General features: G+C 44.4%; 1 protein-coding gene across 3 annotated transcripts in view; it reads right to left on the bottom strand.

Annotated features, from left to right (window-relative positions):
• Positions 1–13,567, bottom strand: part of Mapk1 (mitogen-activated protein kinase 1) — a 69,450-nt gene extending 55,883 nt beyond the window's left edge. The window contains exon 1 of one of the 3 annotated variants that reach the window (XM_006993033.4): positions 13,252–13,567. In XM_006993033.4, coding sequence (XP_006993095.1) covers positions 13,252–13,361 — 110 coding nt within the window. In that variant the 5' untranslated portion in view covers positions 13,362–13,567. The remainder of the gene's footprint in view (positions 1–13,251) is intronic. The other 2 variants (XM_006993034.4, XM_076548397.1) reach the window with 2 other exon arrangements.
• Positions 13,568–13,850: the final 283 nt, after the last annotated feature.

The following is a 13,850-nucleotide window of genomic DNA, read 5'->3' as shown; positions in this document are numbered from 1 at the left end:
CAATCTCCGACTGGACTAAGGGAAGGTATTTCTCACTCTATCTGCCTGTCAGAGGCTCAAGTAAACCTCTGGAGGAAGAGAATGTCATCCAGGGCCTCCATAAATTTCATACACAGTTATCTAGCATTCACCTAATTATCAATCACACAAAGAAACAAGGCAAGAAGGACAGTAGAAACATCTACAGAGGGTTCATTACAGGTGAACTTTTAAATAGCTGTGACTGATATGCTTAATAGACAAAAATGATCAATTCCACCTGAGAACTGAAATCTGTAACTATAACAAAAAGGATTCTATTAAGAGTAAGGAAAAGTAACTCAATCTAATTTGCTCTCCTCCACTTGCCCTATTGCTTAACCATGCTCTGCTCACAGGGATAACTTAACCGCTGTCTCTTCTAGCAAGCAGGCTCAGTCCACAAGGGAGGTCAGCTACTTTGTGTGGCTATGGGACCACTACAGACTCAAACTCAAGAGTTCTTATGAGTTGCGGGCTGCAGGATACAATCTGTACAGTCTGCTGGTTACACAGACAAAAAACACAATCAGAGAGTTGTCGTCTAGTTTAGCTGAGGAATACTTCACAGATGTAGATGGTGACACAGATGAAGTTACTGGAGAAATGCTGTGCTGTGTGGTTTAACTTTGAGAAAGAGAAGTCTGAGGTAAGAAGGGTGATTGCAGTCATTTGTGCACAGACTGATTTTCTTAAGATCCAGGAACAGAAGCTGAAGTTCAGGAAGACACTGGAAGTCAGGGTTCAAAAGATTTAAGTTCTAATAGAAGGATTAAAAATTTTATTTACAATAGGATTAAAAATTTTATCTACAATAGAAGGATTAAAAATTTTATCTACAACAGAAAACGGAAAAAAAATTTTCTTAATACTGAAGTGTTCTGATGTTTCAATACTGTAAACATACAGCTTAACCTTCTAGAAAGTATTTCATAAAGATTCTGTTAGGATCTGTGTTAGTTAAGGTTTCTACTGTGGTGAAGAGACACCATGACCACAGCAACTCTTAAAAAGGAAAACATTTAGTTGAGGTGGTGGCCTCCAGTCTCAGGAGTTCAGTCCATTATCCTCATGGCGGGCAGCACAACTGCATGCAGGCAGACACGGTGCTGAAGTAGCTGAGTCCTACATCTTGCAGGCAACAGGAAGTCAACTTAAGTGTCACACTGAGCAAAGCTGGAGCAAAAGAGACCTCAAAGCCCACCCCCACAGTGACACACTTCCTCCAACAAGACCACACCTACTCCAACAAGGCTACATCTTCTAATAGTGCCACTCCCTATGAGATTATAGGGGCCAATTACATTCATACTACCACAGGATCACAAGTCATTTTGTGTTTTTCGCAACTGATGGCTGCATGTAGAACTGTGTTGTACTATAGTACAACTGTTTAAGTTACATTTATTGGGTGACGTGTTGACACACACCTTTAATCTCAGCACTCTGAGTTTCAGGCCAGCCAGGACTATACAGTAAGACCCTGTCTCAAAAAAAAAAAAAAAAAAAAAAAAAAAGCAAAATAAAAACAAACAACCTCAAAACAAGAAAACATTTTATTTATTTGGGGGAGGGGCACACATGGAGGTCAGGGGTCAATTTGCAAGAACAAAGTCTTTTCTTCCACTATGTGGGTCTGAGGGATTGAACTCAGGCCAGTAGGCTCAGTGGCAAGTGCCTTAACTGCCGAGTATCTTACTGGCCTAACACAAAATATTTTCTAAACAAAGGTACAATTATAAATATGAAAATTCATTATTTAAAGCACGATACCCCTTAAGCAAAAGAAAGGAGAACAAAGCAAAGGGAATCAGAATGGAGACAATACTTGCACTACGCACACAGTGATGTGGTGGAGGGTGGGAACTCGGTCGAGCGACTGCTGCACAAGCAGAAGGACCTTAGTTTGATCTGCAGAAGCCATGGAAAAGCAAGGCACAGTGGCAGAAGCAGGAGCATCTGAGGTGCTCACTGGCCAGCTAGCCTAGCCAATCAGTGAGCCCCAGATATCAGTGACAGTATAACCCTGCCTCAAAGAAATGAAGGTGGGCAGCTCCTGAGGAATTTCACCCAAGGTTGACCTCTGGACTGGAGTCCAACATGTGTGCAACACACACACACACACACACACACACACACACACACACACACACACACACCACAAACAAACAACTTCACAGCAAGAAGTGGCAAAACCAAGTGTGGCTGATAGAACTGCAGTCCTCTGGTGGGGGTCTAGTAGAATCACCCTCTCTGGAACCTCTGAAACCTATGCACTGCTAGTCACACAGCGGCTCTGTTCTTACGGTCACACACATACTCACACTCTCGCGTAGATGAGAAATGTGTACACATTCACTAAACACATTTAAATGACCGGTGAGAATAGGCGGAGTGTGGTGGCCCGTGCCTTTAATCTCAGGCCATGGAAAGCAGAGGCAGGCAGACCTCTGAGTTTGGGGCTAGTCTGGTCTACACAGTGAATTCCAGGACAGCCAGAGCTACGTAGTGAGACCCTGTTTGGAACAACAACAACAACAACAACAACAAAAACCCAAACAAACAAACAAAAAGTGAAACAGAGAATAAGGATTGGGAATGTAACTTAGTGTGGTGCTTGCCTAGCATTCAAGAAACCCTAAATTAATCCTCAGCACTGCACAATCTGGAATGATGACAACTGTCTTTTATCATAACATTTAGAAGGTAGAGGCAGGATGATCCAAAGAGCAAACTCGTTCTTGGCTACACAGAGTCTGAGACCAAGCTAGGTTACATAAAACCTTGTCTCAATACATTAATAAGAAAATAAATGGAGCTAAAAACTGGCAACAGACCAAAGGCCTATTCTCAGAATGAAAAAATGAGTTTGCCATATACTATTAACACTGTAGTGAAGATGAATCCTCAAACAGGAGCACCATGATGTTAATCAGGAAAAAAAAAAAAAGACATAAAACATAAAAGAGGACATGTTACCTGATTCTATTTGTATGAAGTACAAAACCAAATAAATCTGCTGTTAGATGCCAGTATAGAGGTTCTCTTAAGAGAGTAATGACTGAAAGGAAATTAAGAAGGACTTCTTTGGTGCTGGGGTTCAAACTTGATTTGGAAGTTATAATGGGTATGTTCAGTGGGTGAAAAATATACCACACTGCAATCATTTTTTTTTTTTTGAGATTTTACTTATTTTTATTTTATGTGTGTGAGTGTTTGCTGATGTATATCTATGCATCACATCTGTGATACAGCGTGCCTGCTGAGGTCAAAAAAGGGTGTATCAGCAGATCCCCTGGGGCCAGAGTTCCAGACTGTTAAAAGGGTGCTGGGAATTGAACTGAGTCCTCTAAAGAGCAGCCAGTGAGCCTCCTCTCCAGCCCCTCGAGCTGCAATCTTTGAAACAGCAGGTATTGTAGGAGCTGAAGAGACGCCGCAGTGATTAAGACAACTGGCTGCTCTCTCTGGCAGAGGACAATTTTGGTTCCCAGCAGCCCTCATCAGGTGACTCACAACTGCCTCTAACCAGAGCTCTACGGCCTCTGCACTCACTGCACCTGTGCCGTGACACATGTGGAGGTCACATGAGAACTCTGGGCGGTCAGACCTCTTCTTCACCTTTACATGGTTAGGGGTCACACTCAGGTCATCAGGCTTCTAAGTCTCTCAAGCTATAATCCCCAATAAGAGACAAGACTATACCAACTTCAGAAGGGGACTGGTCAAGTGTGTCTATGCACACGGAGGCCAGAAGACAGTCTCAGGCTGAGCAATCTCTTCAACCCCTAAAGCACCCATTTCATAAAACATGTATTTAATTTATTCTTTAAACAATGGATACATTTGAGTAAAAGTTCAAATTAAAATAACTTCAATAAATACAGGCATAAATAAATTTCTGGAAAAACAATGTAGTAAAAAGAATCAGAAAGGGGCTACAGAGAGACTCAGTGGTTAAAAGCACTTGAAGCTCTTACAGGGCTCAGGTTTGGTTCCCAGCACCCATATGGTGCCTCACAACTCCAGTTTGAAATCTGATGCCTTCTGACCTCAAAGGGTACTTACTGGGCATGCGTGTGCGTGGACGGACGGATGGACGGATGGACACACATAGCACCCAGGATTAATTCCCAGCACCCACATAGCAGCTCCCAACTGTTTGTAATTCAAGAATCCAACACCCTCATACCAACACATAAAAATAAGTAAATTTTAAAAAAACTTAAAAAAGAAATAAAGTGAAAACATTCATATAACCATCCAGAAATAATTTTGAATATAAGTAGTTTCATACAAAAATCAAACTACCTGGAAAAACAAAAACCACCCAAGTCCAACCTGTTTTATAAGCAAATTCTATCAATCTTTTAAGAAATCAATCCATTCTAACTTTACATAAATAGGAGAATAAGAGAAGGAACATGTCTCCTGCTCTCTGTAAACAAACGAGAAAAACAGTAACTAGATGGCAATGCTGCTCAGTAGAAGAAAACTTGCCTAACAGGTACAAGGCCCTGGCTGTAATGTAACACACACATGTACATGCACTATTATTTACTAGCAAACTTAAACCAGCACTGTAAAATAATGCATTGTTCATTTCTATAGCTGCAATTAAAAACAGTCAAAGGTGGGAATGCCAAAATGTTCAAAAATGTGCTAGGCGGCGGTGGTGGTGGTGGTGGTGGTGGTGGTGCTAGGCGGTGGTGCACGCCTTTAATCCCAGCACCCGGGAGGCAGAGAAGCAAGTGAATGTGAAACTAGGCGAATTAAGACAGGTTTACAACTCGTCTATGGCTGTGGCAGATTCTGTGACACACCACTTTTCAGTTCCTACTGTAGGTTCCTGACTCAGAGCCTGCCCTGAGACTTCTCTGTCGTTGTGATAAAACACTGTGACCAAGACAGCTCAAGGAAGAGTTCCCGACGGCAGAGACGGCACGGCGGCAGGCGGCAGGCACGACGGCCAGAACAGCAAGCTCAGAGTTCACATCGTGACCACAAGCAGGAGACAGAGGGCACCTTGGGAATGGCACCATGCTCTAAGTCCTGAAGGCCCACCTCCAGAGACATACTTCTCCCAACAAGGCCACACCTTCTAAACCTTCCCAAACAATGCCACCAACTGGAAACCAAGTGTTCGAATACACAAGCCTGTGGAGAACACTTTCTCTCAAACCACCACAGGGACCTTGGAGAATAATCCATTCCACTGACCTCCCTGCCCCCATAAACTTATTTATTTTACACCCTGGCCACAGTTTCCCCTCCCTCCTTTCTTCCTAGTCCACCGCTTCCATATTTCCTTTGTTCCCACCCCACAATCCACGTCTCCATTTCTGTTTAGAAAAGGGCAGGCCTCCCATGAGTATCCACAAAATATGGCATATCAAGTTGCAGTAAGACCGAGTACCTCCCATGTGTAAGGCTGGGCAAGGTGACTAGGTATGAGGAGTAAGGTCCCAAAGGCCTGTAAGAGTTGGAGACAGTCCCTGTTCCCGCTGTAGGAGGACCAAGTTGCACAACTGTAACACATATGCAGAGTGCCTAGGTCATCCTGTGGACTCTCTAATGCTTTTCAAGTAACTGAATCCTTGCCTTATGCTGCTGGTCTTAATAATCACATGTGGAAGTTAACAGATGAATGAAAGGAAAACAAAAAAGTGGGGGAGGAGAAGGAAAGGGAGAAGAGAGAAGGAAAGTCGCTGTGGGATGATCTGTATGGCAAATGTGTTGCTCTGATTGGTTAATTAATAAAACACTGATTGGCCAGTAGCCGGGCAGGAAGTATAGGCGGGACTAACAGAGAGGAGAATTGAGGGAACAGGAAGGCAGAGGGAGAGACCTGCCAGCCACCGCCATGACAAGCAAGATGTAAGGTACTGGGTAAGCCATGAGCCACGTGGTAACTTATAGATTAATAGAAATGGGTTAATTTAGATAGAAGAACCAGATAACAAGAAGCCTATCACAGCCATACAGTTTGTAAGTAATATTAGCATCTGAATGATTATTTTATACGTGGGCTGTGGGACTGTGGGGCTTGGTGGGACCTGGAGAGAAGCCCTCCAGCTACAGAAAGTGGTGTTGCTCAACAAGGAGGAAAATGTTGAATCTGAGATTTTCCATGAGGTAAGGCTCTGAAGGCCCTTGGAAAGGCGGCAGTTTGAAAACACCAGACAGAACACATCCTTTCTCTCCCCCGTCAATGAACAGGACCCTCTAACTTTGTTGTTCATAGCTTCCTCTTTTAGTGGTTCTGCTCACAGTTCATAAAGCCTGGAGGCACAATCCTCCTGGCACCTCTCTCCTTGCAGAGCGGGCCATTTCAAAGCTCAGGCAGTCCGTCTTCCCCAGTGAGACAGAAGCATTGCTACTGGACATGTTTTTAGGCATCTCTCAGTGGGACCCCAAAGTGAGAGGGGAGTCAAGAAGAGGACTCAGCAAACACACTCGAGAACATGCTTTCAAAGACTTATTTTGTGTATTTGTGCGAGAGGACACACGGGTGGAGGTGAGCGGACCCCAAGGGCCGGTCCTCTTTGAAGCAGGGTCTTTTATCTGCCACTGTGCTGCATGCTCTAGGTTAGCTGGTCCATGAGCTTCTGAGGTCATCTTTTGTCTCCACTGCCCATCTCATGTTCAGGGTGCTCTAATTACAAACTTATGTCACCATGTTTGGCTTTTACATGGGTTCCAAAGATCCAAATTGAGGTCATCAGGCTTGCAAAAAACTTTACCCACTGAGACCTCTTCCTACCCTTCAACTGTCCCCTCCCCCTCCCCCTATTTTTCTTTTCTCAATTTTTTTTTATTGAGACAAAGTCTCACTATGTAGACAAGGTTGGCTTTGAACTCAAGAGTTGCTTGCCTCTGCTTCCCAGTGCTGAATTAAAGGTGTGGGCTACCATGCCCAGCTTCAACTTTTTTTGTTTGTTTGTTTGTTTTTTAATTAATAAGTCGATACAGTTGCTGGGGAAACTTGGATGCTTTTCATTAGAACCTATATAATACCTAAGAACTGAAAACAATCCAAGTAAATTCACATAACAGTTAACAACTACCAGGAATACCTTAGGGACTATATCCAAAAGTTCATAACCTGGACTGTTGAGAAACACTAATTTTTTTTTTTAAGATTTATTTATTTATTATGTATACAGTGTTCTGCATGTATCCCTTCAGGCCAGAAGAGGGAGCCAGATCTCATTACAGATGGCTGTGAGCCACCATGTGGTTGCTGGGAATTGAACTCATGACCTCTGGAAGAACAGCCGGTGCTCTTAACCTCTGAGCCATCTCTCCAGCCCCGAAACACTGTATTTCTGATGTTTGTGTGACGTTTTCTAGGCTCTAAATATGCTCTAAGACTTATTAGTTTAGCAACTAAATCTGAGTTTCTGAATCCCAAGCTGGGTGTGGCGGCACACTCTACAAACCTAGCACTGTGCCAGAGACCACGAGTCCAAGATCACCCCCAGTCACAGACTGAGCCAGTTACGGCTGGAGCCACTAGACCTTTCTCAGAACACACACAAACCAGAGATAAGAGCAGGAGTCAACAGAACAGGCAGAAGACACAAACTTCATGAGGAACGGCAGAAAAGGCCATCATCCTTTGATGAGTTCCAGTCTTCTACAACCCCAAGTTCAAACTCCCAGCTTTCACATAACCACACCTTTCTCCCCGAGGTGTCCTTTACTCTAGCTGTGGCACTCTGTGGTTTTCCCGACCACATAGGCTATTTTCATCCTGCTGTGCCTTTGCATGTATTATTTCTCTGCCTAGAAAGCATTTTTAAAGGTAAACTACTCATACATTAACACTAAGTCCAACATCTGAAAGGCCTTCCATTACCAGCACTCCATGCATCCCTCCTGTACAGCACTGGCAGTCTGTGTTACTGCCCAGTACATCCTATTCAGACAAAATTACCACCATGCAGGAACCAAGTGAATCCTGTGTTTGATAAGCTCTTCCTGAGCACATGGTTTTATATATACGAACAGTTTTAAGGAAGGCTAAAATGAGATGCAAGAAAAAGTAAATAATATTTCTGTTACTGAAGCCATTTATTTCCCCAACTTCATCCTCCCTCGCTCCCTCTTTGTTTTCGACACTGGAGACGAACCCCAGGGAATGCTAAGCCAGCGCCACCACTGACTCCCAGTGCCCTACCCTAACTCTGTAATCTTCTGAACGAGACAGAATGGGTTGTGTCCCATGTACCAGGCCTTTTACCACTGAGATACACTCCCAGCCTCCATCAAGTCAGAGACATACTCCTAGCTATGTCCTAGAGCAAGTCACCTAATACTCCCAAATCATCTCACAGAAAAGAAAACCTAATCACTTTTGCAATTGCTTGAGGGTTAGATTTGATACATACTTCTTAAAACACACACACACACCAAAACAAAGTGCAGAATAAGTGACATGTAAGTGAATACTTTAATCACCAAATCTTAAAAGAACAAACTACTGTACTATCAGGAAAAGGAACACAATAGCATTTTGACAGGAACCACCTTTTTATTTTACAGTGGAAAATATGGTAACTTGTCTTCAGCTGCATTCTTTTCTCACTCCCTGTAGCAACCCTTTAATGACCACCATGTCCTCGGGTTCCTGTGACAGCATGTCTTTGGTTTCCTGGTCCCTTTCACCACAGTTCCTGTCCTCTCTGTGGCTGGCCTTTGATTGACACCTCGAGGCAGATTATCTCCCTGTCTCAGTTCTCAGGTGTTTTCTCATCACTTTCAATAGCCTGACCTTAAATTAAGAATCCCCCAAGCCCTCTGTCACATACAGAAACAGTATTCCAAAATTAAAACTTACCCAGGGCTGGAGAGGTAGCTCAGGGCTTAGGGGTGCTGGCTCCCTACCAAGAACCCCAGTTCAGTTTCCAGTACCCACATCAAGTGGCTCACAGAGCCTCTTCACTCCCTCTTTCGGCCTCCAAGGAGACACACACACACACACACACACCCACCCCCCCACACACACCCCCATATAAATTGAAATATATATATATTTTTTTTAAATTGAACTTAGCCGGGCTGGAGAGATGGCTCAGAGGTTAAGAACACTGACTGCTCTTCCAGAGTTCTTGAGTTCAATTCCCAGTACCCACATGGTAGCTAACAACCATCTTTAATGAGATCTGGCACCCTCCTCTGTGTACATAATAAATAAATAAAATCTTAATTGAACTTAGTCATTTTGGTAGACAACCAAGTACACAGCTTCCAATTCTTCCTTCTCGTCTCTGCCATTCTTCTCTACAAGTTCACCAATTCTCAGGTTTCTCTGCTCTGCAGTGACACTTTTATCCCTCCTGCTCTACCTCAGTGGTTCTTACTCATACTGGGGACCATGAACCCCTCTGAAAATCTACTGGATATTATACTAAAAGATGTTGAACATGCGTGCTGACAATGTTAAGAAACCGATGCCTCAAATAGTAATCTGTGCTCCTCCATTCATGATTTTAACTATTACTCACTGTATACAAAGTTCTCTTTTTTAAAGATTTATGTTTTCTGTGTTTTGTCTGCCTCTATGTTTGCGCATCATGTGCATGCCTGGTATCTGTGTAGCCAGAAGAGGTCAGATCCCTTAGAACTGGAGTTAAGGGCTACCATGTGGGTTCTGGGAATTGAACCCAAGCCCTCTGTAAGAAGAACAAATACTCTTCCAGCCTCTGTATGCAAACCTGCATCATTAGTTCCTGCTCCCTTGTTACAAACTTCAAGATGCTTTCTGTATTGCCATTAGTGGTCTACAAACTCAATAAGCCGACACAGAAATCACTATTCTCCTTGGTAAAGCCACTGTGCTTACCGTACGCCCTCTTGGATTAGGGCCCCAATACTAAGCCTTGTCTCACATTAGCTCAGCAATCTTCAAACTCATGTCCATCTTTCTTCGATTCTTATCTTTCAACTCCCACTGCTTTGCTTCTGCCCTTCCCTTTGTTAAGTCTCTTATCACTTCCACAAGAGCTCCTCTGACTAATTCTGTCTGCTTAAGATTCCTCACCTCCACTGACACTGAATGCTACACCTTGAGATGACCACAATGGCCTGATTTCTGTATCACCACCAAAATTTAAATTTGATCATGACTGACTCTCAAAGACATCAGTGCTTTCTTTCCCATTCAACAAATAAAATCACTTACTTTTGCCATTATGGAGTCCTCTACAGTTTCCACCTAAGTACTTTTCTAAGATTAGATTCAACAGCTCAGGCTGTTACTTGTCCCTATTATCTGACAATCAAAATCACACCCACTCTTAAACGCCCAACTCAAAATCCAGTCTTATATTCTTTTGAAATCATTTTTAATTATGTATATTCATATGCACGCATATATGTGCATGCACACAGGTACCCAACAAGAGGTCAGAGGCATCAAATTACTTGGAGCTGGAGTTACTGGTGGTTAGGAACTGAATTCTAGCAGGAACTCTCAAGTGCTGAGCACCCACCACACTTTATCTGTCTTCTACACGATAATTAGGAAGGGCAACCTAAACAAAATAGTCACAATTTCCAATGAACCGCTTTAGGGAAAATCCTGCTAAAAAATAGCTGAAAATCCCTTATTTTTAATGACTTTAAAAATTATTTTTTACTATGTATGTATGTATGTATGTGACAGGGTTTCTCTGTGTTGTTTTGGTGTCTGTCCTGGATCTTGCTCTGTAGACCAGGCTGGCCTCAAACTCAGAGAGCCACCTGGCTCTGCCTCCCAAGTGCTGGGATTAAAGGCATACACCACCACTGCCCGGCACCCATTGAGTTTTCTATGCACATGTGTGCAGATGCTAGGATCTGAAGGTTCTCTTAACCACTAAGCCATCTCTCCAGCTTTTTAAAGAAGACAACTATTCAAGCAGACATTTAAGCCAAGATACCCTCTATAATTAAGAATAGTCTATAAATACTAAGTTATGTTATCAACCTGGAGATAAAAGGATGGACCCAGGATTCAAATTCCAATTACATCTGAATTTTTCTTAAAATTAAAATTTGTATTTTTTTTTTTTTTTTTTGGTTTTTCAAGACAGGGTTTCTCTGTGTAGCTTTGCGCCTTTCCTGGAACTCACTTGGTAGCCCAGGCTGGCCTCGAACTCACAAAGATCCGCCTGCCTCTGCCTCCCGAGTGCTGGGATTAAAGGCGTGCGCCACCACCGCCCGGCTAAAATTTGTATTTTTAAATTTATTTCATGCATATAGGTGTTTTGCTCAAATCTATGTCTAAGAGAACATCTGATCCTCTGAAACTGGAGTTACAGTTGTAAGCTGCCAAGTGGGTGCTGGGAATCAAACCCAGAGCAGCAAGTGCTCTCTCAACTGCTGAGTCATCCCTGCAGCCCCTAAAATTTGAATTTTAAAGAGAGCTTTGCACAGCAGCTGGAAACTTAAGGTCAAGCAACTCCACAGCACAACAGCACGAGGATCTAAATGATCCATCTTATCAGACAGAGGTGGGAGGAGCCGTCCAACTGACAGACATTTCTTGTCCCTATTTAAAATCAGCTCATTTTTAAAGTAAATGAGACTATGACAGGCCATCTCTGAGTATCTATAATAAGAGTTACTGGCATGTTTACCAGCAGGTGCAAGAGCAGTAATACAGATGCAAGACAGATGTGATGTGGGAAGTATTTGTTCTCCATTCCTTTATAAGGTCTTTAATTGTGACCTAATTTAATTTCTCTTTTGACTCCCAAGACCAGTTCACCTTTATCTTCACAGTTGTACATTATGAAATATTTTGTTCATGGAAAAATGTAACTATTCATGAGTCTTTTTAAAAAGAACGTTAATTATTCTATCTAGTGAAGACACTTGGTGAAAAATACATCTTTCCTGGCATTTCTAAAATTATGACCATTCGAATTTGAATGCATTTCTGAAACAGACTTGCTCACCAGGAAAATATGCCAAAGTACCGAGATTATTAATAACATCAAGGAAAGGCGTGTGTAATGACTGAAAAGCTGCAGCATTTGAAACAGGACCTGTCTATAATCAAAGCCTGATTCTAGTTTTGCGCCCTTGGAAACGGACTTTCTTTCAATACCTTATCTGAAAGAGGATCTTTTTTCCCTCAAGATGGCTAGCCAGGTAAAATTATACTATGCAGAGTGTCTCAGAGATCTTCAATAAATTTGTTTACTTTATTTGGCACAAAAGACACAAATTTAGGGATAAGAAAATTTACTTCCCCACGTTTTCTTTTTCCCCCCGGAGCTGAGAACCGAACTGAGCTAAATCCCCAACCCTCCAAGTTTTCAACGTACAAAACACAACTAGCTTGTTCTAATAAAAACAATGCACCTATCGTTCCGCAATCAGGTGAGAAATCCTGCAAGTGACCATACAAGAACTATTAGGGCTGTATATATACTGAACACTAAAATGTGAAGGAGAAATGGCCGCAGTAAATTGGGCTAAAACGTCTGGATACATTTACAGTGTTAGGAAAGCGCTCTTGATGGTAACGAAGGAGAAATTTAAAGTCAAATTAGGCCCAATTCCCAATACAGCTTAGTAACTCTAAGAGTGATGCTGGCTATCCTTCCTGAAACGCAACCTATTCGATATTTAAATCCATTTTGAAACTTCAAGACTTAAATATCCGCACAACCAAGGCTGGTGCCATTAATGCTTTTTAGAAAGCTGAGTAGAACGCATCATTAGCTCCACTGAAGGTATTTTGTGAAAGCTGTTCACGTATACTGAAGGAAGGGAAGAAAATTATCGTGGTGTTCGGCACACAAGCTGAGGATTCTGGCTTGCAAAACCACGGCCGCCTCCTCCACCACCACGGACAAGTATGTGATGGAATTCCTGGTTTTACAATCTAATGTCAAAAGAAGGCGGCTATAATGCTATAAATTAGGGGACACGGTGCACTTCCGTTCCCGTCCCGAGGGAGAAGACTCGAAAGTACGAGCTTGAGACCCAGTCCTCCGGTCCCGGTCTCAGTGCGGGCTGCCCTTCCAACGGCAAACGAGGGTCAGCCCAGGAGGCACCCCGGCAACACCTGAGCCTCGACGGGCTCCATGAGTGTGGGCCAAAGAGAAGTCAGGGGTCCAGGTCGCCGCAGAACGCGAGGCCGAGGCGCGGGAAGGGCCGCGGGCGCGTCCAGAGCAGCCACGGGCAGAGGCGTGGGGTGACCGGGTGAGGCCGGGCTTGCAAGCCAGCGCAGACACTCACCAGACCATGCCGTAGGCGCCCTCTCCGATGTACGAGAGGTTGGTGTAGCGCGGCCCCACGTCGAACACCTGCCCGCGGACCATCTCCGGGCCCGCCGCCGCCGCCGCCATGTTGGCTGCCTAGCCGCCGCCGCCGCGCTGGGCTTGACGCTTCGCGGCCGACGCTCGGCTCGTGCAGCGCCTCCCGCAGGGGCCGCGCCGCTACCGGTGCAGCCGCCGCCGCCGGCGACCGGGGACGAGGGATGAGGACGACACAGAGAGAAGTGACCGCCAGTCGAACCACTGCCTGCCTTCTTGCCTGACGGGCGGGCAGCGAGCGGGAGGAGGGAGGGAGGGGCTGGCGTCGAGGGGCGCTGGGGCGGAGTCAAGGGCGTGCGCGCTGATTGGCTCCTCGCGGCTCTGGGGCGGGGTCTCGCGAGCCGGCGGAAGCAGCGAGCTCAGGCCGGAGCACTGCGGCTGCGGGGGAGGGCCGTCTGCTGCGTTTGCAGGGACCGGCGCTAGGTGGCTCTTGAAGGCCGCCGGCTTGAAACCTAGGCGTAACGACCCCGCAGGGTATCCGACCCTTGAGCAGAACGAACGAACTCGCGTGGGACCAGGACT

This window comes from Peromyscus maniculatus, chromosome 12 (genome assembly GCF_049852395.1).
Source record: "Peromyscus maniculatus bairdii isolate BWxNUB_F1_BW_parent chromosome 12, HU_Pman_BW_mat_3.1, whole genome shotgun sequence".
Lineage (NCBI taxonomy): Eukaryota > Metazoa > Chordata > Mammalia > Rodentia > Cricetidae > Peromyscus > Peromyscus maniculatus.
This window is presented reverse-complemented; position numbering and strand designations above follow the sequence as displayed.